At 46.4% G+C, this 23362-nt stretch overlaps 1 protein-coding gene across 1 annotated transcript in view; it reads left to right on the forward strand.

The window, feature by feature from the left end:
• The window catches only part of trpm2 (transient receptor potential cation channel, subfamily M, member 2), a 350526-nt gene that overhangs the window by 277495 nt on the left and 49669 nt on the right, over positions 1-23362 (forward strand). The window contains exons 29-30 of the mRNA XM_072484225.1: positions 3817-3884; positions 5508-5579. Coding sequence (XP_072340326.1) covers positions 3817-3884; positions 5508-5579 — 140 coding nt within the window. The remainder of the gene's footprint in view (positions 1-3816; positions 3885-5507; positions 5580-23362) is intronic.

Genomic DNA, 23362 nt, shown 5'->3' on the forward strand with positions numbered 1-23362 from the left:
CCCCCCCTTCTCATTTCCTGGTAGGTGTCCATTTGCAATTGTTCTGAGGAAAAATGATGCCTGGTGCCTACCCCTGCTCAGAGTACTACCAGGGCCTTGCACCAAAGTTGCAGCCATATGATAGCTGTGTATTATAGTTAAAAGGAGGAGGAGGAGTTGCTGTTTTTGGACATCAGACAGGAGAACTATCACCAGGGTCATTACCACTTCAGTAGATCTCTGGAGGTTGATTTTACTCCCCATCTTTTTAAGCACCAGCTGTGTTATAGAGTGGGCTTGTGATTGGGGAATATCTGCTCCATGATTACAGATGATGGGGCGGCACGATGGCACAGTGGTTAGCACTGCTGCACCACAGCTCCAGGGACCTGGGTTCAATTCCGGCCTCAGATGACTCTGTGTGGAGTTTGCACTTTCTCCCCGTGTCTGCGTGGGTTTCCTCCGGGTCCTCCGGTTTCCTCCTGCAGTCCAAAGATGTGCAGGTTAGGTGGATTGGCCATGATAAATTGTCCCTTAGTGTCCAAAAGGTTAGGTGGAGTTACAGGGATAGGGTGGAGGCTTGGGCTTAAGTAGGGTGCTCTTTCCAAGAGTTGGTGGGGGTTTGATCTTAGGTAGGGTGCTCTTTCAGAGGCTCAGTGTGGACTCGATGGGTGGAATGGCCTCTTTCTGCACTCTAGGAATTCTATGAATTCTAAACAATTATTTGTCCCGGTTTAACATAACTTCTTTACTTCTAAAACCTAGGATCTCATCTATTTTGTCTTAAACAGTTTGAACCACTTGTCCTCCCACTGTTAGTATAATGTAAATGTTAGTATATCTGAACCCGTTGTGTCTTTCTGCTTCTTCCCAACGTATACCACCTCGCACTTCTCTGATGTTCACCTGTCCTAACTGTTATCCTGTAACTTCCTGATCTCTGTGCACTCATCTTCATCATTAACCACTCATTCTTTTGTCTCATCAATCAAATTTGGTATTATGTCCCATGCTTCCAAGTGCAGGTCATTTCTATAAACTGGAAAGAGAAATGGTTTTAATCCTAGGAATGTCGATCCAAACATTCTATTAACTTTACGAGACATAACTTTTTCAAATGATTCCAGTCTGTGTGTAGTCTCTTACTGCTTAACTCAGTGACTCAGTCCAAATCAGTTCATTCTCTGGCTATTATTCCTTCAATGGATGTGGGTGTCGCTGGTTGGACCAGCGTTTATTGCCATCCAGAGAGCATTTAAGAGTCAACCACATTGCTGTGAGTCTGGAGCCAATTATGGAAGGCCACACGATGCCACAGCATTAGGGTCCCGGGTTTAATTCTGGCCTCGGGTGACGGTCTGTGTGGAGTTTGTACGTTCCCCCCGTGTCTTGGGTTCCTCCTGGTCCTCCGGTTTCCTCCCACAGTCCAAAGATGTGCAGGTTAGGTGGATCGGCCATGCTAGTTGACCCTTAGTGTCCAAAAAGCATCTGGGATAGGGTGGAGGTATGGGCTTAAGTAGGGTGCTCTTTCCAAGGATCGGTGCGGACTCGATGGGCCAAATGGCCTCCTTCTGCTTTGTAAATTCTGTGATATCAGGCCAGACCAGGAAAAGATGGCAGATTTCGGGGCTGGTTTATCACAGGGCTAAATCGCTGGCTTTGAAAGCAGATCAAGGCATGCCAGCAGCACGGTTCAATTCCCGTACCAGCCTCCCCGAACAGGCGCCGGAATGTGGCGACTAGGGGATTTTCACAGTAACTTAATTTGAAGCCTACTTGTGACATTTTCATTTCCTTCCCTAAAGGACATTAGTGAACCAGATGGATTTTTAGAACAATAGTATAGTTTCATGGTATCATTGGACTTTCATTTCCAGATTTTTATTGAATTCAAATTTCACCATCTGCCATGGATGGGATTTGAACCGAAGTCCCCAGAGCGTTACTGGGGGTCTCTAGATTACTAATCCATTGACAATACCATTACACCAATGCCTCCCCTAATAGCATAGTCTCACCTCCTTTCTCCTTTACTATAACTAATTTATTTCTAACCCAACATCAATGACAGCAATAACTTACATTTGTATCACATCTTTAATGTACTGAAACATTCCAGGGGATTTGGCAGGAAGGTTATCAAACACAATTTGATGCAGAGCCACGTGAGAAGATATTAGGACACCTAGTCAAAGTGGATTTTATGAAATATCTTAACAAAGGAAACCGATGCAGAGAGATTAGGTAGAGAATTCCAGACTTTAGGACCAAGGCAGCTGAAGGTCTAATGCCAAAACTGAAATTACTGAAATCATAATGCTCAAGAGTCCCGAATTCGAGAGTACCGAGATCTTGATTTGTTGTAGGGCTTGAGGAGATTATAGAGAGAGCAGAGATTCCCTGGTAGAAATGGATACAGTAACTGCAAGGGGATCTATGGGGGCCATTTAACGACACCACAATGGTCTAATGTCTGGTTTATGTTCTCCTCATGAAATGAAAATCACTTATTGTCACAAGTAGGCTTCAATGAAGTTACTGTGAAAAGCCCCTAGTCGCCACATTCCGGCGCCTGTTCGGGGAGGCTGGTACGGGAATTGAACCGTGCTGCTGGCCTTCCTTGGTCTGCTTTAAAAGCCAGCTATTTAGCCCTGTGCTAAACCAGCCCCAGAGGAGTGACATAATTGGCCCCGTCCCAGATCTACTAAAGGGGCAAACACCAGCCAGACTTGCATTTTCTACATCATTTGAGGAACTGTGTTGGAAAGTGCATGTATATAATTCAGAATACGAACAAAATCATAAGACCGTAAGAAATAGCGGCAGGAGTAGGCCCTTGGCCCCTCGAGCCTACTCCACCATTCAATGGGGTCATGGCTCATCCGACATTCCTCACGTCCACTGTCCTGCTCTTCCTATAACCCTTGATTCCCTTACTGATCAAGAATCTACCTATTTCAGCCTTAAATATACACAAAAGGACTCTGTTAGTAAGGTGTTCCCAAGACTCACAACCCTCTGGGAGAAGAAATTCCTCCTCATCTCAGTCTTAAATTGGCGCCCCTTTATACTGAGACTATGCCCTCTGGATCTAGACTCTCTCATGAGGGGAAACATCCTCTCAGTATTAACCCTGTCAAACCCCTTAAGAATCCTATATGTTTCATTGAGATTACATAGATTACATAGAACATACAGTGCAGAAGGAGGCCATTCGGCCCATCGAGTCTGCACCGACCCACATTAATCCCTCACTTCCACCTTATCCCCGCAACCCAATAACCCCTCCCAACCCTTATGGACACTACGGGTAATTTAGCATGGCCAATCCACCTAACCTGCACGTCTTTGGACTGTGGGAGGAAACCGGAGCACCCGGAGGAAACCCACGCACACACGGGGAGAACGTGCAAACTCCGCACAGACAGTGACCCAGCGGGGAATCGAACCTGGGGCCCTGGCGCTGTGAAGCCACAGTGCTAATCACTTGTGCTACCGTGCATATCCTCTCATTCTTCTAAATTCCAATGAGTAGAGCCCCAATCCTTTTAACCTTTACTCAAAAGACAACCCCCCTTAACGGTGTTCATTCTAGTGATCTTTCTTTGAACTGTCTCCAAGGTCTTTCCTGATGATGCCCATCACACCTGAATAGCTTGCTGAAACTCAGTGTCATTCCTTATGCAACTGGAAATGGTGGGTGGGAGCCTAAGCACAGCTTGGTGGGATTCAGGAAATAAGGGAGAGCACAAAGAAAATCTCTGCCCCAAATAATAATGATTTGAAATAATAATTATTTCAAATATTTCCTAATTTTTTAATGAATTTCTTTTGTAGATTAAATTTGATGGGTACGCCCCTCCTACTTACACAGCTGAAACAGCAGGAGAGGATCACTCTACTGGGTAAAGTTGGATTATATGTTATTTCTCTATGGGATTAACAGTCCTAGACATATATCAATTTACAGAGGACAGAATTTTCCATTTGTTTGACCAAGTATCAACTCAGGTGACAGAAGCAGTGTGTACTCCACCGGTTTTTCCCACCATATTTTTTGACACTTGGTCAAAAAACAATCCTGGAGGTGGGTCCCACCGGCAATGTCGGCCTTCATGAGATTGGGGTGCCCTTTGAAAAGGGTTCCCCGATCTAAAAAATATAAAAATAAGAAACATATTCAACACCCCCCCCACCAACCTCCCAACCGGATGCCCACTCCCTGGCACTGCCCCTGTTACTGCCTGAGCAGTGCCGGGGGCAGTGGTAGGATACTGCCCTTGCATCACCCTCTCCCCATAGGGGGCTGTATTTACCTGTGTGGCCCTGGAAGGGGCCGTTTATCAGTTTCCCATTTTACAAATCCTGTGGTAAATCCTGCTGACATGGTGCCATGTCGGCAAAAGGGGGGATGTGGGGGAAATCCCTACATGGGGGGACGATACAGCGAGGATTCCCGCTAAGCAGCTGTTATAGTATTTAAATGGGGTTTCCACCATTGCATGGAGGAAACCCCACTACGTCATTGTTGGTGAGTGGGGACAATCGAGCGGAGAAATCCCACTAGTCACAAAGCCTTTTGGGGACCTCCCCTCGATTCTCCACCCCTGCTGCCATTCCTGCTCACCAAAAACAGGGGAGGAAAATCCTCCCCGCCTCCGCCTCATTGTCTCTATTCTCTCAATGGGCAAAGGCAAAGATACACGGAGAAATCTCTGTGATCATCTATCTGAGGAAAGAAGACAGCTCATTAAGGCCATCACAGTCTGACATTTTGAGGATCAGCAAATCCTTTTTTGCTGGATTGTGTGACATGAAGCCCACAGACAGCACAGCCTCCCAGACCTTCCTGCCCTCTAACATAGAGCTCTTAGATGACAATACATGGGAGAGTCTGGATGTATCAATAACTCTGGATAAGCTGACTAAGGTCTCTGAGACCTTCGAGAAGAGTAGAACTCCTGGAAGCGATGGTTTGCCAGTTGAGTTATATTCGGCTCTGTGGGACTGGATAGGCCCAGGCCTGCTAAAAGTGTACGGGAGTATGTCAGAATCCATGAGGAAAAGGATCATCACCCTCATCCTACAAGCTTATTGAGTTTCTTCTGAATATTTGCGAGAGCCCAATGTCTAATTCCTTATGTATGTAAAGGTAGCTAATTTCAGTCACATCATATTTGCCCTTGCACTTGGAAGGTGGCGATTAGAAGGCTTTACTTCTCCTATTACTGTACAACATCCTGTACTGGACTGGGCTTGCACCTTACTAAGAGTGCCTATATGCTGAAATCTTTCCTGGGATTATCAAAGAGCAAGCGACTTCAGAGGCAAGGCAGAAACTAGTTTGCAAATATCACTCTCTAATGAGCAATCTGATACCCAGAAAACATTTCTGTTGCATTTAATTGTGTCAGGGAATGATAACATGGTCTCAAGCCCAGTAACCCAATCTCATCCACCTTCACATAGAACAGGACATTACTGTTCCATGCAAAGGAGAAGTTGTTCACAGTGGCTGTCTTTTCCAGGTTGTCGAAATTGAAAACTGCTTCAAAGGACGGATCCCAGGACAGAGATGCGGTTCAGGAATCTCTACCCCAGTGAGTTGAGAAAATCATTTTCATCTCATCTGTTCCAGATTGTAAACAAATAATGCCTTTACTCAATCACCACTTTTGTTTGTTAACTGAGCAAAGTATTTTCACAGAGGTTCTCCCAGTGTCATTCTGTAAAATCAGGGAACCCCTGTAGAATTGATTTGTGTAACTATTACTGCAAATCTGGAGTGTACTTAAATGCATATATGCATTTTTATATTCTCAAAATAAGAGAAAAGGTCTGGAGGTGCCACACACATGTTTTTTTCCAAACATAATGGAAGATTTATTTCGGAGCTGTTCCTCATACAATATAAGATGGAGACCTAAAGCCCACACAAACACTCTGTTGATGTCACTACAGATCATGTGACATCCCACCAGCAGGGATATATTACTTAAATACATAACACCCCTCCCCCTTTACTTATTTAGTTCAAACAATACCTTTTCTTAACTTTTAAACAACAGACCAAATTATACATTAGATTCATAACTTTGCAACATTATCTTTTCACAAATATACAATTTTCAACGACACAGTTCACCAGCAATGCTATTTTTCAAAAGAAAGCTAAGAACAAAGTTTGGCTTTTGATACCACCTGATACTTCAGAGATTGCCAAAGGACAACATTGGGTTGTAGTTGATTTTCTGGAACCTGGCTCTCGAGACCTTTGAAGTGTCTTCCTGTGAAGCTACTTTAGTGTCCCTCTCCATTGGTGTTAAATATTCTTCAGAAACAGAATCTGAAGTTGTCTCTGCGTTTGGTCTCTGTTCAGAAGTATCACTGCTCAGATTTCCTGATGGAACTATGGCTTGGGAAGTTCCAGTGATTTCACTTTGTGAAGCTAGCAGTTGGTCAGTATGACATTGCCAAACTCTCTCATCATCCATCTGTATGATGTATGATATCGGACATGTTTTTGCGAGGACAACAGTAGGTACCCATTTCTTACTGATAGTGTAGCTTCTTGCTCGCACTCACTCCTTGAGTGAATACTTGCCTTTTAGAGCTTTGTTCCCTCCAAGAAATCTGTGCTTATTGTTGTCCTTTGGCAATCTCTGAAGTATCAGGTGGTATCAAAAGCCAAACTTTGTTCTTAGCTTTCTTTTGAAAAATAGCATTGCTGGTGAACTGTGTCGTTGCTTTTGCGGTGTTTCGGTATACATAGAAACATACATAGAAAATAGAAGTAGGAGGAGGCCAATTGGCCCTTCAAGTCTGTTTCGCCATTCATTATGATCATGGCTGATCATCAAGTTCAATACCCTGATCCAGCCTTCCCCATATCCCTTGAACCCTTTAGCTCCAAGAGCTATATCTAATTCTTTCCTGAAATTGCACAACTACACACATTTCTCCTCAGCTACTTTTGTGGTAGTGAATTCCACAGATTCACCACTCTCTGGATGAAGAAATTTCTCCTCACCTCAGTCCTAAAAGGTTTACCCCTTCACCTCAAACTATGACCCCCAGTTCTGGACTCCCCCACCATCAGGAACATTCTTTCTGAATCTACCCTGTCTAATTCTGTTAGAATTTTATAAGTTTCCATGAGATACCCTCTCACTCTAAACTCCAATGAACATAATCCTAACTGACTTAGTCTCTCCTCAGTCCCGCCATCCCAGGAATCAGCCTGGTAAACATTTGCAGCACTCCCTCCATAGCAAGAACATCCTCCATAGCAAGAACACCCTTCCTCTGATAAGGACACCACAACTGCACACGGTACTCCAGGTGTGGCCTCACCTATGCCCTGTACAATTGCAGTAAAAATCCCTATTCCGATACTCAATTCTTCTCGCTATGAAGGCCAACATACCATTTGCCTTCTTTACTGCTTTACTGCGCTTACTTTCAGCAACTCATGTACAAGGACGCCAAAGCCATGCTGAGTATCCACCTCTCTCAATTTACACCCATTCAAATAATAATCTGCTTTCCTATTTTTGCTTCTGAAGCGGATAACCTAATTTATCCACATTAAACTGCATCTGCCATGCATATGCGCACTGACTCAGCCTGTCCAAATCCCGCTGAAGCATCTCTGCATCCTCCTCACAGCTCACACTCTCACCCAACTTTGTATTATCTGCAAATGTGGAGATAATATACTTAGTTCCCTCATCCAAATCATTAATACATAATGTGAACAGCTGGGGTCCTAGCACAGATCCTTGCGGTACCCCACCAGTCACTGCCTGCCAATCGGAAAAAGTTCCATTATTCCTATATTTCACCTCCTGTATGACATCAAGAAGTTATTCACTTGCCATGTACCTGGATCCTTTGATGCCTTGACTGAGTGTTTAAGTGACTGTATGAATCGCTCAGCCAATCCACTTGTTGCAGGATGGTATGGAGCTGACTTGATGTGCTGTATACCATTTTGTTTTAAATAGTCTTCAAACTCCTTAAAAGTGAATAGAGTTCCATTGTCACTTATGACCTGCTCCAGTCTACCAAATCTTGCAAATATTTCATCCAATGGAGGGCAGTTGATAGTAATCTGCGCACTGGGTTTATTGGTGTCTTAAAATCTCCACATATCCTTACTGAGCAATTTTTTTTTAGTACAGGAAGTATTGGTGTAGCCCAATCACTTGTAATAACTGGTTCAAGGTGACGGGTCTTTCTAGTTCTTCTTTGACTTTTGGCCTGATGGTGTAAGGTACAGTTCTGACTTTGAGACATTTTGGCGTACTGTTTGTTTTAATTTTGAGTTGGACTCCTGTCATTGAGCCCAGTGAGTTTTGAAGTAAAAAACTCACCACTATTCTTAGAATTCCCCCTATACCAAAAAGGGTCAATAAGACATTCTAAATGGTGAACAGGGATTCTCACTCCCTGACTCCTATGCAAACTTAAGTGGGTGCTATTCAGGTCCATCTATATTTTCAAGTTATCCCCCGGTATAACCCATATCTTCGTAGAAGAATTTTATCTACTTACCACTTAGTATGAAATGAAATGAAATGAAAATCGCTTATTGTCACAAGTAGGCGTCAAATGAAGTTACTGTGAAAAGCCCCTAGTCGCCACAATCCGGCGCCTGCTTGGGGAGGCTGATATGGGAATTGAACCGTGCTGCTGGCCTGCCTGGGTCTGCTTTCAAAGCCAGTAATTTAGCCCTGTGCTAAACAGCCCCTAGAAGCACCGATCATGGGTCCCGCGTTGCTAATTAGCAAAGTAGACTTTGTAATAACCACTGTCTCAGGTTAAAACTTTTAAGTTATTTTATTATATTTTTTCTTTTAAAAGATGCAATCACTGTCTTTACGCAAAAGTAAAACGATCTTGCTTCTGGATTCTCCTGGTTGGCTGAAAAGACCTTCAGGTCTACCTTGACAATCTCTCTTCTTTGACTATTGGTCTTCCTCAGATGGATTCGCTGTTCCGCTCGGTTGCTATGTTCTATTCTTTCCATGACCAAGCTATAAGAGCTGACTCTGCTGGTTGTCCCCTTTTTTAGGGTTTATATTCCCCTTCTAGCAGTTATTATGTTTATATGACAGTATCGTAAAGTAATTTTATTTTACTCTTGACTGTAGAAGGTACCTTTAATCTGAATTATTTCTAACACGACTATGTATTCGTATTGATCATGACTTCAGCTCATCGAACTCTGATTACATTGTTTCCCTTGTGATGTTCAAAAGTGCTTTGATCCCAGAGGGGTGTTACATCTGGTTCCTGTCACTTCTAAAGTTGCTTTATTACAAATAGTGCCCCTAGCTCAGAACTCTGACTCCGATTTGGGGCTAAAGTGTGTTCCCATGGACACGTTGTCTCCAGCGTCCCATATTCACCTGGTGTCAGAAGAATTTCACACCTAAACATTTGTCACCCAAGTCACCTGAAGATCCTCGCAAATCATTTTTAGCTGCTTACTAAAATAATTAACTTCAAAGAAGGTGCGAAATATTGCTTTTTTCCAGAAAACTAAAAGTTGAATCTGCTGTGACTTAAAGGACAGGCATCAGTTTTACAGCTTGAATAGTCACAAGCTGTTTTCTTAACGCCTGTTTGATAAAGGCTATCTGCATTTAAAAACCTTCTTTTGCAGCTGCTGTTAACCCTTCATGGGATTTTTCCCTACATTCTCTTATGTAGATATTGCCAGACTTCCATGTTTTAAATGACATATTTTCCCATTTTTACTTTTACAGTTTTCAAACAACTTTTTGTACTTTTCCAGAAGTTGCTGTAGGTCATTCTTTGAATCAACCTATTGACTCATCACTCACCAAATGAGTTGATTTTTTCCCAACCATGTTTTACCAAATAAAGCAGGAAAGTTCACACAGACAACGTGGAGGGGCAACTCTGCTGTTTGTCCATTCACTTCCACTTTTACCATGATGTATAATAATAATAATCTTTATTGTCACAATTAGGCTTACATTAACACTGCAATGAAGTAACTGTGAAAAGCCCCTAGTCGCCATATTTGGGTACACAGAGGGAGAATTTAGAATGTTCAAATGACCTAACAGCACGTCTTTCAGGACTTATGGGAGGAAACTGGAGCTCCCGGAGGAAACCCACACAGATTCAGCGAGAACGTGCATACTCCGCACAGACAGTGATCAAAGCCGGGAATTGAACCTGGGTTCCTGTGAAGCAACAGTGCTAACCACTGTGCTACTGTGTTCAGTGGTACAAACTCTTTTGTGTCCGTAGGATAAGATTTTATGGTTTTAATGGCAGATACTTTAACTTCTGGTGATTGATTGTGTCCAGTATCAATGATACAGCTGCTCCTGTATCCACATCCATTTTGACTTGGTTACCATCAAGCTTTGGGAATATCCAGAAATGTTGTTGATCGCCCCATACCACCAAAAGGGCCTAGTTTCAGCTCTTGAAGTTGTTCCAGTATAACAACTACTGAGGCATCTTGAACTCCACTCTTCTCGCTACGAAGGCCAGCATGCCATTAGCTTTCCTCACTGCCTGCTGCACCTGTATGCCAACCTTCAGTGACTGTTCCACCAAGACACCCAGGTCTCGTTGCACTTCCCCTTTTCCTAAACTGCCACCATTCAGATAATAATCTGACTTCCTGTTTTTGCCACCAAAGTGAATAACCTCACATTTACCCACATTATATTGCATTTGCCAAGTATTTGCCCACTCAGCCAGCCTGTCCAAGTCACCCTGCAGCCTCTTTGCTTTCTCCTCACAGCACACACTGCCACCCAGCTTAGTGTCGTCTGCAAATTTGGAGATATTGCATGCAATTCCTTTGTCCAAATCATCAATGTCTATTGTGGACAGCTGGGGTACCAGCACTGAACCCTGTGTGACCCTACTAGTCACTGCCTGCCACTTTGAAAAGGACCCATTTATTCCCACTCTCTGCTTCCTGTCTGCCAACCAGTCCACCATCCACATCAATACATTACCCCCAATACCATGAGCTTTAATTTTGCTTACTAATCACTTGTGTGGGAACTTGTCCAAAGCCTTTTGAAAGTCCATATACACAACATCCACTGGTTCACCCTTGTCCACTCTACTGGTCACATCCTCAAAAAAGTCCAGAAGATTTGCCAAGCATGATTTCCCTTTAGTGAATCCATGCTGATTTGGACCAATACTGTCCCTGCTTTCCAAATGCTCAGTTATTTCATCCTTAAAAATTGATTCCAACATTTTCCCCACCACAGATGTCTATAATTCCCTGTTTTCTCTCTCCCTCCTTTTTTAAACAGTGGGGTTACATTGGCTACTCTCCAATCCATTGGAACTCTTCCAGTGTCTATAGAATGCTGGAAAATAATCATCAATGTGCCCACTATTTCTAGGGCCACTTCCTTACATACTCAGGGATGCAGAGTATCAGGCCCTGGAGTCTTATTAGGTTTTAATCCCATCAATTTCCTCAATACAATTTCCTGAATAATAAGGATTTCCTTCAGGTCCTACTCATGCTAGACCCTCTGTCCCCTAGTATTTCCAGAAGGTTATTTGTTTCTACCTTAGTGAACACAAATCCAAAGTAATTGTTCAACTGGTGTTCCATCTCTTTGTTGCCCATTATGAATTCTCCTGATTCTAACTGTAAGGGACCTATATTTGTCTTCACCAGTCTTTTTCTCTTCATATTCTATAAAAGCTTTTGCAATCAGTTTTTATGTTTTCGGCAAGCTTACTCTTGTATTGTATTTTCCCCTTCCCAATTAAACCCTTTGTCCTCCTATGCTATATTTCTCCCAGTCCTCAGGCTAGCTGCTTTTTCTAGCCAATTTATATGCCTCCTCTTAGGTTTTAACACAATCCCTGATTTCCCTTGTTGCCATGGTTGAGCCACCTTCCCTGTCTTACTCTTGTGCCAGACAGGGATGTACAATTGGTGAAGTTCATCCATGTGTTCTTTAAATGTCTGTAATTTCTTATCCAGCGCCAATCCCTTAAGTATCCTTTGACAGCTTATCCGAGCCAATGCACGTCTCATACCATCAAAGTTAGCTTTCTTTAAATTCAGGGCCCTAGTCTCAGACTTAACTGTGTCGCTCTCCACTTAATGAAGAATACTACCATATTATGGTCACTCTTCCCTAAAGGATTTCGCACCACAACATTGCTAAACCCAGTCTAGGATGGCCTGCTCCCTCGTTGGTTCCTTGACATATTGGTCGAGAGAACCATCCTTTATACATTCCAGGAAATCTTCTCCCATTGCATTGCTACAGTTTGATTAGCCCAATCAATATGCATATTTAAGTCACCCATAATAACTGCTGTACCATTCCTGCATGTATCTCTAATTTCTTGTTTGATGCCATCCCCAATCTCACAACTACTGTTTGGTGGTCAATTCCCATTAACATTTTTTGCCCTTTGGTGTTCCGCAGCTCCACATACACAGATTCCACATCATCCAGGCTAATGTCCTTCCTTACTATTGTATTACTCTCCTCTAACCAGCAATACTACCCCACCTCCCTTTCCTTTCCTTTCCTTCAATCTTTCCTGAATATTGAATATCCCTGGATGTTGAGTTCCAATCCTTGGTTACCCTGGAGCCAAGTCTCCTTGATCCCAATTACATCATATCCATTAATGATTGTCAGCGCAGTTAATTAATCAACCTTATTACAAATGCTCCTCGCATTGAAACACGGAGTCTTCAAGCTTGTTTCTTTTAACATTTATTGCCCTTTTAGAATTATGATGTAATGTGGCCCTTTTTGATTTTTGTCTTTGGTTTCTCTGCCTTCCATTTTACTGCCTTTTGTTTCTGTCCCCACCTTACTTCCTCCTACTTCCTGTATCTGTTCCCATCCCCTTGCCATATTAGAATAAATCCTCCCCAATAGCACTAGCAAACACTCCCCCTAGGACATTGGTTCTGGTGCTGCCCAGGTGCAGACCGTTCAGTTTGTACTGGTCCTACCTCCCCCAGATCAGTTTCAATGTCCCAGGAATTTGAATCCCTCCCTCTTGCACCATCCCTCAAGCCACTTGTTCATTTTAGCTATCCTGCCATTCGTACTCTGACTAGCACATGGCACTGGTAGAGATCCTGAGATTACTACCTTTGAAGTCCTAGTTTTTAGTTTAACTCCTAACTCCCTAAATTCAGCTTGTCGGACCTCATCCTGTTTTTTCACCAAAAATGTTGGTGCCTACATGCCTACATTGGATTGGATTGGATTGGATTTGTTTATTGTCACGTGTACCGAGGTACAGTGAAAAGTATTTTTCTGCGAGCAGCTCAACAGATCATTAAGTACATGAGAAGAGAATGGAATAAAAGAAAATACATAATAGGGCAACATAACATATACAATGTAACTACATAAGCACTGGCATCGGATGAAGCATACAGGGTGTAGTGTTAATGAGGTCAGTCCAACTTCCGGGTGCGGCGATGACCAGCTAAGTCGCATGTTTCGGCAGCTCCCGGTGGAAAGGACTTTTGGGCTCTTAATAGGAGCCCCAACGGCAATTTTAACGGCTAAAAACACTGTGCGGTAAACCAGAAGGGAACCCCCCTGGACACGGATGGAAAAAGGAGAGGAAAGTGGCCGGATTGCGGTGGATCCTCTAGAGCAGCGGCCAGGAAGGCAGGCACAAAGCAAGATGGCGTCGGGAGGAGGCAGTTTAATATGGGGCCCTGACCAACAAGAGTTCCTGCGGCGTTGCGTGGAAGAACTTAAAAAGGAGATGAAGAAGGAGCTGCTGGCCCCGATTTACAGGCGATTGAAGGGCTAAAGGAGGAGCAAAAGACCCAGGAGCAGGAGCTTCGGGTCGTGAAGGCAAAGGCTGCTGAGAATGAGGACGACATACAGGGCCTGGTGATGAAGACAGAGATGCACGAGGCACAACACAAAAGGTGTGTGGAAAGGCTGGAGGTGCTGGGGAATAATGCGAGGAGGAAGAATTTAAGGATTCTTGGTCTTCCCGAAGGTGCAGAAGGGGCGGACGTTGGGGCATATGTGAGCACGTTGCTGCACTCGTTAATGGGATCGGAGGCCCCGACGGGCCCGTTGGAGGTGGAGGGAGCCTATCGAGTTATGGCGCGAAGACCGAGGGCTGGAGAAATTCCTCGAGCCATAGTGGTGAGATTTCACCGATATAAGGACAGAGAGATGGTCCTCAGATGGGCAAAGAAAACTCGGAGCAGTAGGTGGGAGAACGCGGTGATCCGCGTATATCAAGATTGGAGTGCGGAGGTGGCGAGAAGGAGGGCAAGCTTTAATCGGGCCAAGGCGGTGCTGCACAAAAGGAAGGTTAAATTTGGAATGCAGCAGCCGGCAAGATTGTGGGTCACACATCAAGGGAAACACCACTACTTTGAAACGGCAGAAGAGGCGTGGACATTTATTGTCGAGGAGAAACTGGAATAAGCGGGCTAGAAAAAGAACGTTTGGGACAAAGTGGTGGGGTGAATATGTGGGGTGAAGAGGGGGAAAAGGGGGTAGAGATGATTTCCCAAGTTGTCAATCCTGCGACCCTGTAACTTTTCGCTCTTCCCCATGTCGTGGGGGAGGGGGGGAGGGAGGGTGAGGAGCTGGGGGCGCCGGCCATTGGGGGCGGGGCCAAATGGGAAGCGCGAGCTTTGTTCCCGCGCTATGGTAATCATGGCGGGAACAGGGAAGCAGGAAGGAGGGGGCCTCGCACAGTGGGAGCCGAGGTCACGGGGGGAAGCCGAGGTCGGCCAGAGTTTGCTGACTTCTGGGAGCAACATGGGGGGTGCAATTACGCTAGTGAGGGATCTAGCGGGGGGGGGGGGGGGGGGGGGTGGGGGGGGGTGGGGGGGGGGGTTTAACTGGGTTGCTGCTGCTGGGGAGAAGGGGGAGCTGGTATGGGGTGGGGTGGTCGGGGCGGGAGGGCGCCGTTGGGGGGAGATACGGCTACATGGGAACCGGGTGAGGAGCTGGATTGAAAAAGGAGATGGCTAGTCGACAAGGGGGGGGGGGGGTGGTAAAGAGCCCCCCAACCCGGCTGATCACGTGGAATGTGAGAGGGCTGAACGGGCCGATAAAGAGGGCACGGGTACTCGCACACCTAAAGAAACTTAAGGCAGATGTGGTTATGCTGCAGGAGACGCATCTGAAACTGATAGACCAGGTCAGACTACGCAAAGGATGGGTGGGGCAGGTGTTTCATTCGGGGCTAGACGCAAAAAACAGGGGGGTGGCTATACTAGTGGGGAAGCGGGTAATGTTTGAGGCAAAGACCATAGTGGCGGATAGTGGGGGCAGATACGTGATGGTGAGTGGCAAGTTGCAAGGGGAGGCGGTGGTCTTAGTGAACGTATATGCCCCGAACTGGGATGATGCCAACTTTATGAGGCGTATGTTAGGACGTATCCCGGACCTAGAGGTGGGGAAGTTGGTAATGGGTGGAGATTTTAACACGGTGCTGGACCCAGGGCTGGACAGATCGAGGTCCAGGACCGGAAGGAGGCCGGCTGCAGCTAGGGTGCTTAAGGACTTTATGGAGCAGATGGGAGGAGTAGACCCCTGGAGATTTAGTAGACCTAGGAGTAAGGAGTTTTCGTTTTTCTCCTATGTCCACAAAGTTTATTCACGGATAGACTTTTTTGTTTTGGGAAGGGCACTGATCCCGAAGGTGACGGGGACGGAGTACATGGCTATAGCTATTTCGGACCACGCTCCACATTGGGTGGACCTGGAGATAGGGGAGGAAAAAGAACAGCGTCCACCCAGGAGAATGGACATGGGATTATTGGCAGATGAGGGGGTGTGTTTAAGGGTGAGGGGGTGTATTGAAAGGTACTTGGAACTCAATGATAATGGGGAGGTTCAGGTGGGAGTGGTCTGGGAGGCGCTGAAGGCAGTGGTTAGAGGGGAGCTGATATCTATTAGGGCACATAAAGGAAAGCAGGAGGGTAGGGAAAGGGAGCGGTTGTTGAAAGAACTTCTGAGGGTGGACAGACAATATGCGGAGGCACCGGAGGAGGGACTGTACAGGGAAAGGCAAAGGCTACATGTAGAATTTGACTTGTTGACTACGGGTAATGCAGAGGCACAATGGAGGAAGGCACAGAGTGTACTGTACGAATATGGGGAGAAGGCGAGCAGGTTGCTGGCCCACCAACTGAGGAAAAGGGGAGCAGCGAGGGAGATAGGGGGGGTGAGAGATGAGGAGGGAGAGATGGAGCGGGGAGCGGAGAGAGTGAATGGAGTGTTCAAGGCATTTTATGAAAGATTATATGAAGCTCAGCCCCCGGATGGGAAGGAGAGAATGAGGTGCTTTCTGGATCAGCTGGAATTTCCTAAGGTGGAGGAGCAGGAGAGGGCGGGACTGGGAGCACAGATTGAGACGGAGGAAGTAGTGAAAGGGATTGGGAGCATGCAGGCGGGGAAGGCCCCGGGACCAGATGGATTCCCAGTTCAATTCTATAGGAAATATATGGACATGCTGGCCCCGCTACTGATGAGAACCTTTAATGAGGTGAGGGAAAGGGGGCAGCTGCCCCCGACTATGTCAGAGGCAATGATATCGCTCCTCCTAAAGAAGGAAAAAGAACCGCTGCAATGCGGGTCCTATAGGCCTATTTCCCTCCTGAATGTGGATGCTAAGATTCTGGCCAAGGTAATGGCAACGAGGATAGAGGATTGTGTCCCGGGGGTGGTTCATGAGGACCAAACTGGGTTTGTGAAGGGGAGACAGCTGAATACAAATATACGGAGGCTGCTAGGGGTAATGATGATGCCCCCACCAGAGGGGGAAGCAGAGATAGTGGTGGCGATGGATGCCGAGAAAGCATTTGATAGAGTGGAGTGGGATTATTTGTGGGAGGTGCTGAGGAGATTTGGCTTTGGAGATGGGTATATCAGATGGGTACAGTTGCTGTATAGGGCCCTCGATACCGAATGGACGGGGGTCTGATTATTTTCGGCTCCATAGAGGGACAAGGCAGGGATGTCCTCTGTCCCCGTTATTGTTTGCACTGGCGATTGAGCCCCTGGCCATAGCATTGAGGGGTTCCAGGAAGTGGAGGGGGTACTCAGGGGAGGAGAAGAACACCGGGTATCTCTGTATGCGGATGATTTGTTGCTATATGTGGCGGACCCGGCGGAGGGGATGCCAGAGATAATGCAGATACTTGGGGAGTTTGGGGATTTTTCAGGGTATAAATTGAACATGGGGAAAAGTGAGTTGTTTGTGGTGCATCCAGGGGAGCAGAGCAGAGAAATAGAGGATTTACCGTTGAGGAAGGTAACAAGGGACTTTCGGTCTTTGGGGATCCAGATAGCCAAGAATTGGGGTACATTACATAGGCTTAATTTAACGCGGTTGGTGGAACAGATGGAGGAGGACTTTAAGAGATGGGACATGGTGTCCCTGTCACTGGCAGGGAGGGTGCAGGCGGTTAAAATGGTGGTCCTCCCGAGATTCCTTTTTGTGTTTCAGTGCCTCCCGGTGGTGGTCACGAAGGCTTTTTTCAAAAGAATCGAGAAGAGTATTATGAGTTTTGTGTGGGCCGGGAAGACCCCGAGAGTGAGGAGGGGATTTTTGCAGCGTAGTAGGGACAGGGGGGGGATGGCACTACCGAGCCTAAGTGAGTACTACTGGGCCGCCAATATTTCAATGGTGTGTAAGTGGATGGGAGAAGAGGAGGGAGCGGCGTGGAAGTGATTGGAGCGGGCGTCCTGCAGCGGGACTAGCCTACAAGCTATGGTGACGGCGCCGCTGCCGTTCTCACCGAAGAAATACACCACAAGCCCGGTGGTGGTGGCTACATTGAAAATTTGGGGGCAGTGGAGACGGCATAGGGGAAAGACGGGAGCCTCGGTGCGGTCCCCGATAAGAAATAACCATAGGTTTGTTCTGGGGAGAATGGATGGAGCATTTGGAGCATGGCAAAGAGCAGGGGTAGCACAATTGAGAGATCTGTTCGTAGATGGGACGTTTGCGAGTCTGGGAGTGCTGACGGAAAAATATGGGTTGCCCCAAGGGAATGCATTTCGGTATATGCAACTGAGGGCTTTTGCGAGGCAACAGGTGAGGGAATTCCCGCAGCTCCCGACGCAGGAGGTGCAGGATAGAGTGATCTCAGAGACATGGGTGGGGGATGGTAAGGTGTTGGACATATATAGGGAAATGAGGGACGAGGGGGAGATCATGGTAGATGAGCTGAAAGGGAAATGGGAAGAAGAGCTGGGGGACGAGATTGTGGAGGGGCTGTGGGCTGATACCCTACGTAGGGTAAACTCATTGTCCTCGTGTGCCAGGCTAAGGCTGATACAATTTAAGGTGTTACACAGGGCGCATATGACTGGAGCACGGCTCAGTAAATTTTTTGGGGTAGAGGATAGGTGTGCGAGATGCTCGAGAAGCCCAGCGAATCACTCCCACATGTTCTGGTCATGCCTGGCACTACAGGGGTTTTGGGTGAGGGTGGCAAAGGTGCTTTCGAAGGTGGTGGGGGTCCAGGTCGAACCAAGCTGGGGGTTGGCTATATTTGGGGTTGCAGAAGAGCCGGGAGTGTAGGAGGCGAGAGAAGCTGATGTTTTGGCCTTTGCGTCCCTAGTAGCCCGGCGCAGGATATTGTTAATGTGGAAGGAAGCCAAACCCCCGGGTGTGGAGACCTGGATAAACGACATGGCAGGGTTTATAAAGTTAGAACGGATTAAGTTCGTACTCAGGGGTTCAGCTCAAGGGTTCACCAGGCGGTGGCAACCGTTCGTCGACTACCTCACAGAAAGATAGAGGGAATGGAAAAGAAGAAGACAACAGCAGCAACCCAGGGGGGAGGGGGGGGGGCGGGGAATCGGACGGACTCTCAGGGATGTTATTGTATATGTATAGGCACTTGTTTTAGGTAATGTATATTGGACTGTTGGATTGTATCTTTGGAGAGTATTTATTCTTGACCAGGCAGTTGCCATTTACTTTGGTTTTTGTTTCTGTTCTTATATTATTTATTTATTTGTTTAAAACTGGCCACTGTTATTTATATTGCTTTATTGTTGTTTAAAAGAAACACTACGTACTGTTATGTTTGGCCAAAAAATCTTGAATAAAATATATTATTTTTTAAAATGAGGTCAGTCCATAAGAGGGTCATTTAGGAGTCTGGTGACAGCAGGGAAGAAACTGTTTTTGAGTCTGTTCGTGCGTGTTCTCAGACTTCTGTATCTCCTGCCCGATGGAAGAGGTTGGAAGAGTGAGTAAGCCGGGTGGCAGGGATCTTTGATTATGCTGCCCGCTTTCCCCAGGCAGCGGGAGGTGTCGATGGAGTCAATGGATGGGAGGCAGGTTCGTGTGATGGACTGGGCGGTGTTCACGACTCTCTGAAGTTTCTTGCGGTCCTGGGCCGAGCAGTTGCCATACCAGGCTGTGATGCAGCCCGATAGGATGCTTTCTATGGTGCATCTGTAAAAGTTGGTACAGGTTAATGTGGACATGCCGAATTTCCTTAGTTTCCTGAGGGAGTATAGGCGCGGCACTGTTATGCTTTCTTGGTGGTAGCGTCGACGTGGGTGGACCAGGACAGATGTTTGGAGATGTGCACCCCTAGGAATTTGAAACTGCTAACCATCTCCACCTCGGCCCCGTTGATGCTGACAGGGGTGTGTACATTACTTTGCTTCCTGAAGTCAATTACCAGCTCTTTAGTTTTGCTGGCATTGAGGGAGAGATTGTTGTCGCTACACCACTCCACTAGATTCTCTATCTCCCTCTGTATTCGGACTCGTCGTTATTCGAGATCCGGCCCACTATGGTCGTATCGTCAGCAAACTTGTAGATGGAGTTGGAACCAAGTTTTGCCGCGCAGTCGTGTGTGTACAGGGAGTAGAGTAGGGGGCTAAGTACGCAGCCTTGCGGAGCGCCGGTGTTGAGGACTATTGTGGAGGAGGTGTTGTTGTTCATTCTTACTGATTGTGGTCTGTTGGTCACAAAATCGAGGATTCAGTTGCAGAGTGGGGAGCCAAGTCCTAGGTTTTGGAGCTTTGATATGAGCTTGGCTGGGATTATGGTGTTGAAGGCGGAGCTGTAGTCAATAAATAGGAGTCTAATGTAGGAGTCCTTGTTTTCAAGATGCTCGAGGGATGAGTGTAGGCCCAGGGAAATGGTGTCTGATGTGGACCGGTTGCAGCGGTATGCGAATTGCAGTGGATCAAGGCGTTCTGGGAGTATGGAGGTGGTGCGCCTCATGATCAACCTCTCGAAGCACTTCATAGAACATAGAACATAGAACAATACAGCGCAGTACAGGCCCTTCGGCCCACGATGTTGCACCGAAACAAAAGCCATCTAACCTACACTATGCCATTATCATCCATATGTTTATCCAATAAACTTTTAAATGCCCTCAATGTTGGCGAGTTCACTACTGTAGCAGGTAGGGCATTCCACGGCCTCACTACTCTTTGCGTAAAGAACCTACCTCTGACCTCTGTCCTATATCTATTACTCCTCAGTTTAAAGTTATGTCCCCTCGTGCCAGCCATTTCCATCCGTGGGAGAAGGCTCTCACTGTCCACCCTATCCAACCACCTGATCATTTTGTATGCCTCTATTAAGTCTCCTCTTAACCTTCTTCTCTCCAACGAAAACAACCTCAAGTCCATCAGCCTTTCCTCATAAGATTTTCCCTCCATACCAGGCAACATCCTGGTAAATCTCCTCTGCACCCGCTCCAAAGCCTCCACGTCCTTCCTATAATGCGGTGACCAGAACTGCACGCAATACTCCAAATGCGGCCGTACCAGAGTTCTGTACAGCTGCAACATGACCTCCCGACTCCGGAACTCAATCCCTCTACCAATAAAGGCCAACACTCCATAGGCCTTCTTCACAACCCTATCAACCTGGGTGGCAACTTTCAGGGATCTATCTACATGGACACCTAGATCCCTCTGCTCATCCACACTTTCAAGAACTTTACCATTAGCCAAATATTCCGCATTCCTGTTATTCCTTCCAAAGTGAATCACCTCACACTTCTCTACATTAAACTCCATTTGCCACCTCTCAGCCCAGCTCTGCAGTTTATCTATAATCCGTCTGTAACCTGCTACATCCTTCCACACTATCGACAACACCACCGACTTTAGTATCGTCTGCAAATTTACTCACCCACCCTTCTGCGCCTTCCTCTAGGTCATTGATAAAAATGACAAACAGCAACGGCCCCAGAACAGATCCTTGTGGTACTCCACTTGTGACTGTACTCCATTCTGAACATTTCCCATCAACCACCACCCTCTGTCTTCTTTCAGCTAGCCAATTTCTAATCCACATCTCTAAATCACCCTCAATCCCCAGCCTCCATATTTTCTGCAATAGCCTACCGTGGGGAACCTTATCAAACGCTTTGCTGAAATCCATATACACCACATCAACTGCTCTACCCTCATCTACCTGTTCAGTCACCTTCTCAAAGAACTCAATAAGGTTTGTGAGGCATGACCTACCCTTCACAAAGCCATGCTGACTATCCCTGATCATATTATTCCTATCCAGATGATTATAAATCTTGTCTCTTATAATCCCCTCCAAGACTTTACCCACTACAGACGTGAGGCTCACCGGTCTATAGTTGCCGGGGTTGTCTCTGCTCCCCTTTTTGAACAAAGGGACCACATTTGCTGTCCTCCAGTCCTCTGGCACTATTCCTGTAGCCAATGATGACATAAAAATCAAAGCCAAAGGTCCAGCAATCTCTACCCTGGCCTCCCAGAGAATCCTAGGATAAATCCCATCAGGTCCCGGGGACTTATCTATTTTAAGCCTGTCCAGAATTGCCAACACCTCTTCCCTACGTACCTCAATGCCATCTATTCTATTAGCCTGGGGCTCAGCATTCTCCTCCACAACATTATCTTTTTCCTGAGTGAATACTGACGAAAAATATTCATTTAGTATCTCGCCTATCTCTTCAGACTCCACACACAATTTCCCATCCCTGTCCTTGACTGGTCCTACTCTTTCCCTAGTCATTCGCTTATTCCTGACATACCTATAGAAAGCTTTTGGGTTTTCCTTGATCCTTCCTGCCAAATACTTCTCATGTCCCCTCCTTGCTCGTCCTAGCTCTCTCTTTAGATCCTTCCTCGCTACCTTGTAACTATCCATCGCCCCAACTGAAACTTCACACCTCATCTTCACATAGGCCTCCTTCTGCCTCTTAACAAGTGATTCCACTTGCTTGGTAAACCACGGTTCTCTCGCTCGACGCCTTCCTCCCTGCCTGACCGGTACATACTTATCAAGAATACGCAGTAGCTGATCCTTGAACAAGCCCACTTATCCAGTGTGCCCAACACTTGCAGCCTACTTCTCCAACCTATCCCCCCCCCCCAAGTCACATCTAATGGCATCATAATTGCCCTTCCCCCAGCTATAACTCTTGCCCTGCGGTGTATACTTATCCCTTTCCATCATTAATGTAAACGTCACCGAATTGTGGTCACTGTCCCCAAAGTGCTCTCCTACCTCCAAATCCAACACCTGGCCTGGTTCATTACCCAAAACCAAATCCAACGTGGCCTCGCCTCTTGTTGGCCTGTCAACATATTGTTTCAGGGAACCCTCCTGCACACACTGTACAAAAAATGACCCATCTATTGTACTCGAACTATATCTTTTCCAGTCAATATTTGGAAAGTTAAAGTCTCCCATAATAACTACCCTGTTACTTTCGCTCTTATCCAGAATCATCTTCGCCATCCTTTCCTCTACATCCCTAGAACTATTAGGAGGCCTATAAAAAACTCCCACAGGGTGACCTCTCCTTTCCTGTTTCTAACTTCAGCCCATACTACCTCGGAAGAAGAGTCCCCATCTAGCATCCTCTCCGCCACCGTAATACTGCTCTTGACTAGCAGCGCCACACCTCCCCCTCTTTTGCCTCCTTCTCTGAGCTTACTAAAACACCTAAACCCCGGAACCTGCAACATCCATTCCTGTCCCTGCTCTATCCATGTCTCCGAAATGGCCACAACATCGAAGTCCCAGGTACCAACCCATGCTGCCAGTTCCCCTACCTTGTTTCGTATACTCCTGGCATTGAAGTAGACACACTTCAAACCACCTACCTGAACACTGGCCCCCTCCTGCGACGTCAAATCTGTGCTCCTGACCTCTATACTCTCATTCTCCCTTACCCTAAAACTACAATCCAGGTTCCCATGCCCCTGCTGCATTAGTTTAAACTCCCCCAAAGAACACTAACAAATCTCCCCCCCAGGATATTTGTGCCCCTCAGGTTCAGATGTAGACCATCCTGTCTGTAGAGGTCCCACCTTCCCCAGAAAGAGCCCCAGTTATCCAGAAATCTGAATCCCTC

Source organism: Scyliorhinus torazame, chromosome 2 (genome assembly GCF_047496885.1).
Source record: "Scyliorhinus torazame isolate Kashiwa2021f chromosome 2, sScyTor2.1, whole genome shotgun sequence".
NCBI lineage: Eukaryota > Metazoa > Chordata > Chondrichthyes > Carcharhiniformes > Scyliorhinidae > Scyliorhinus > Scyliorhinus torazame.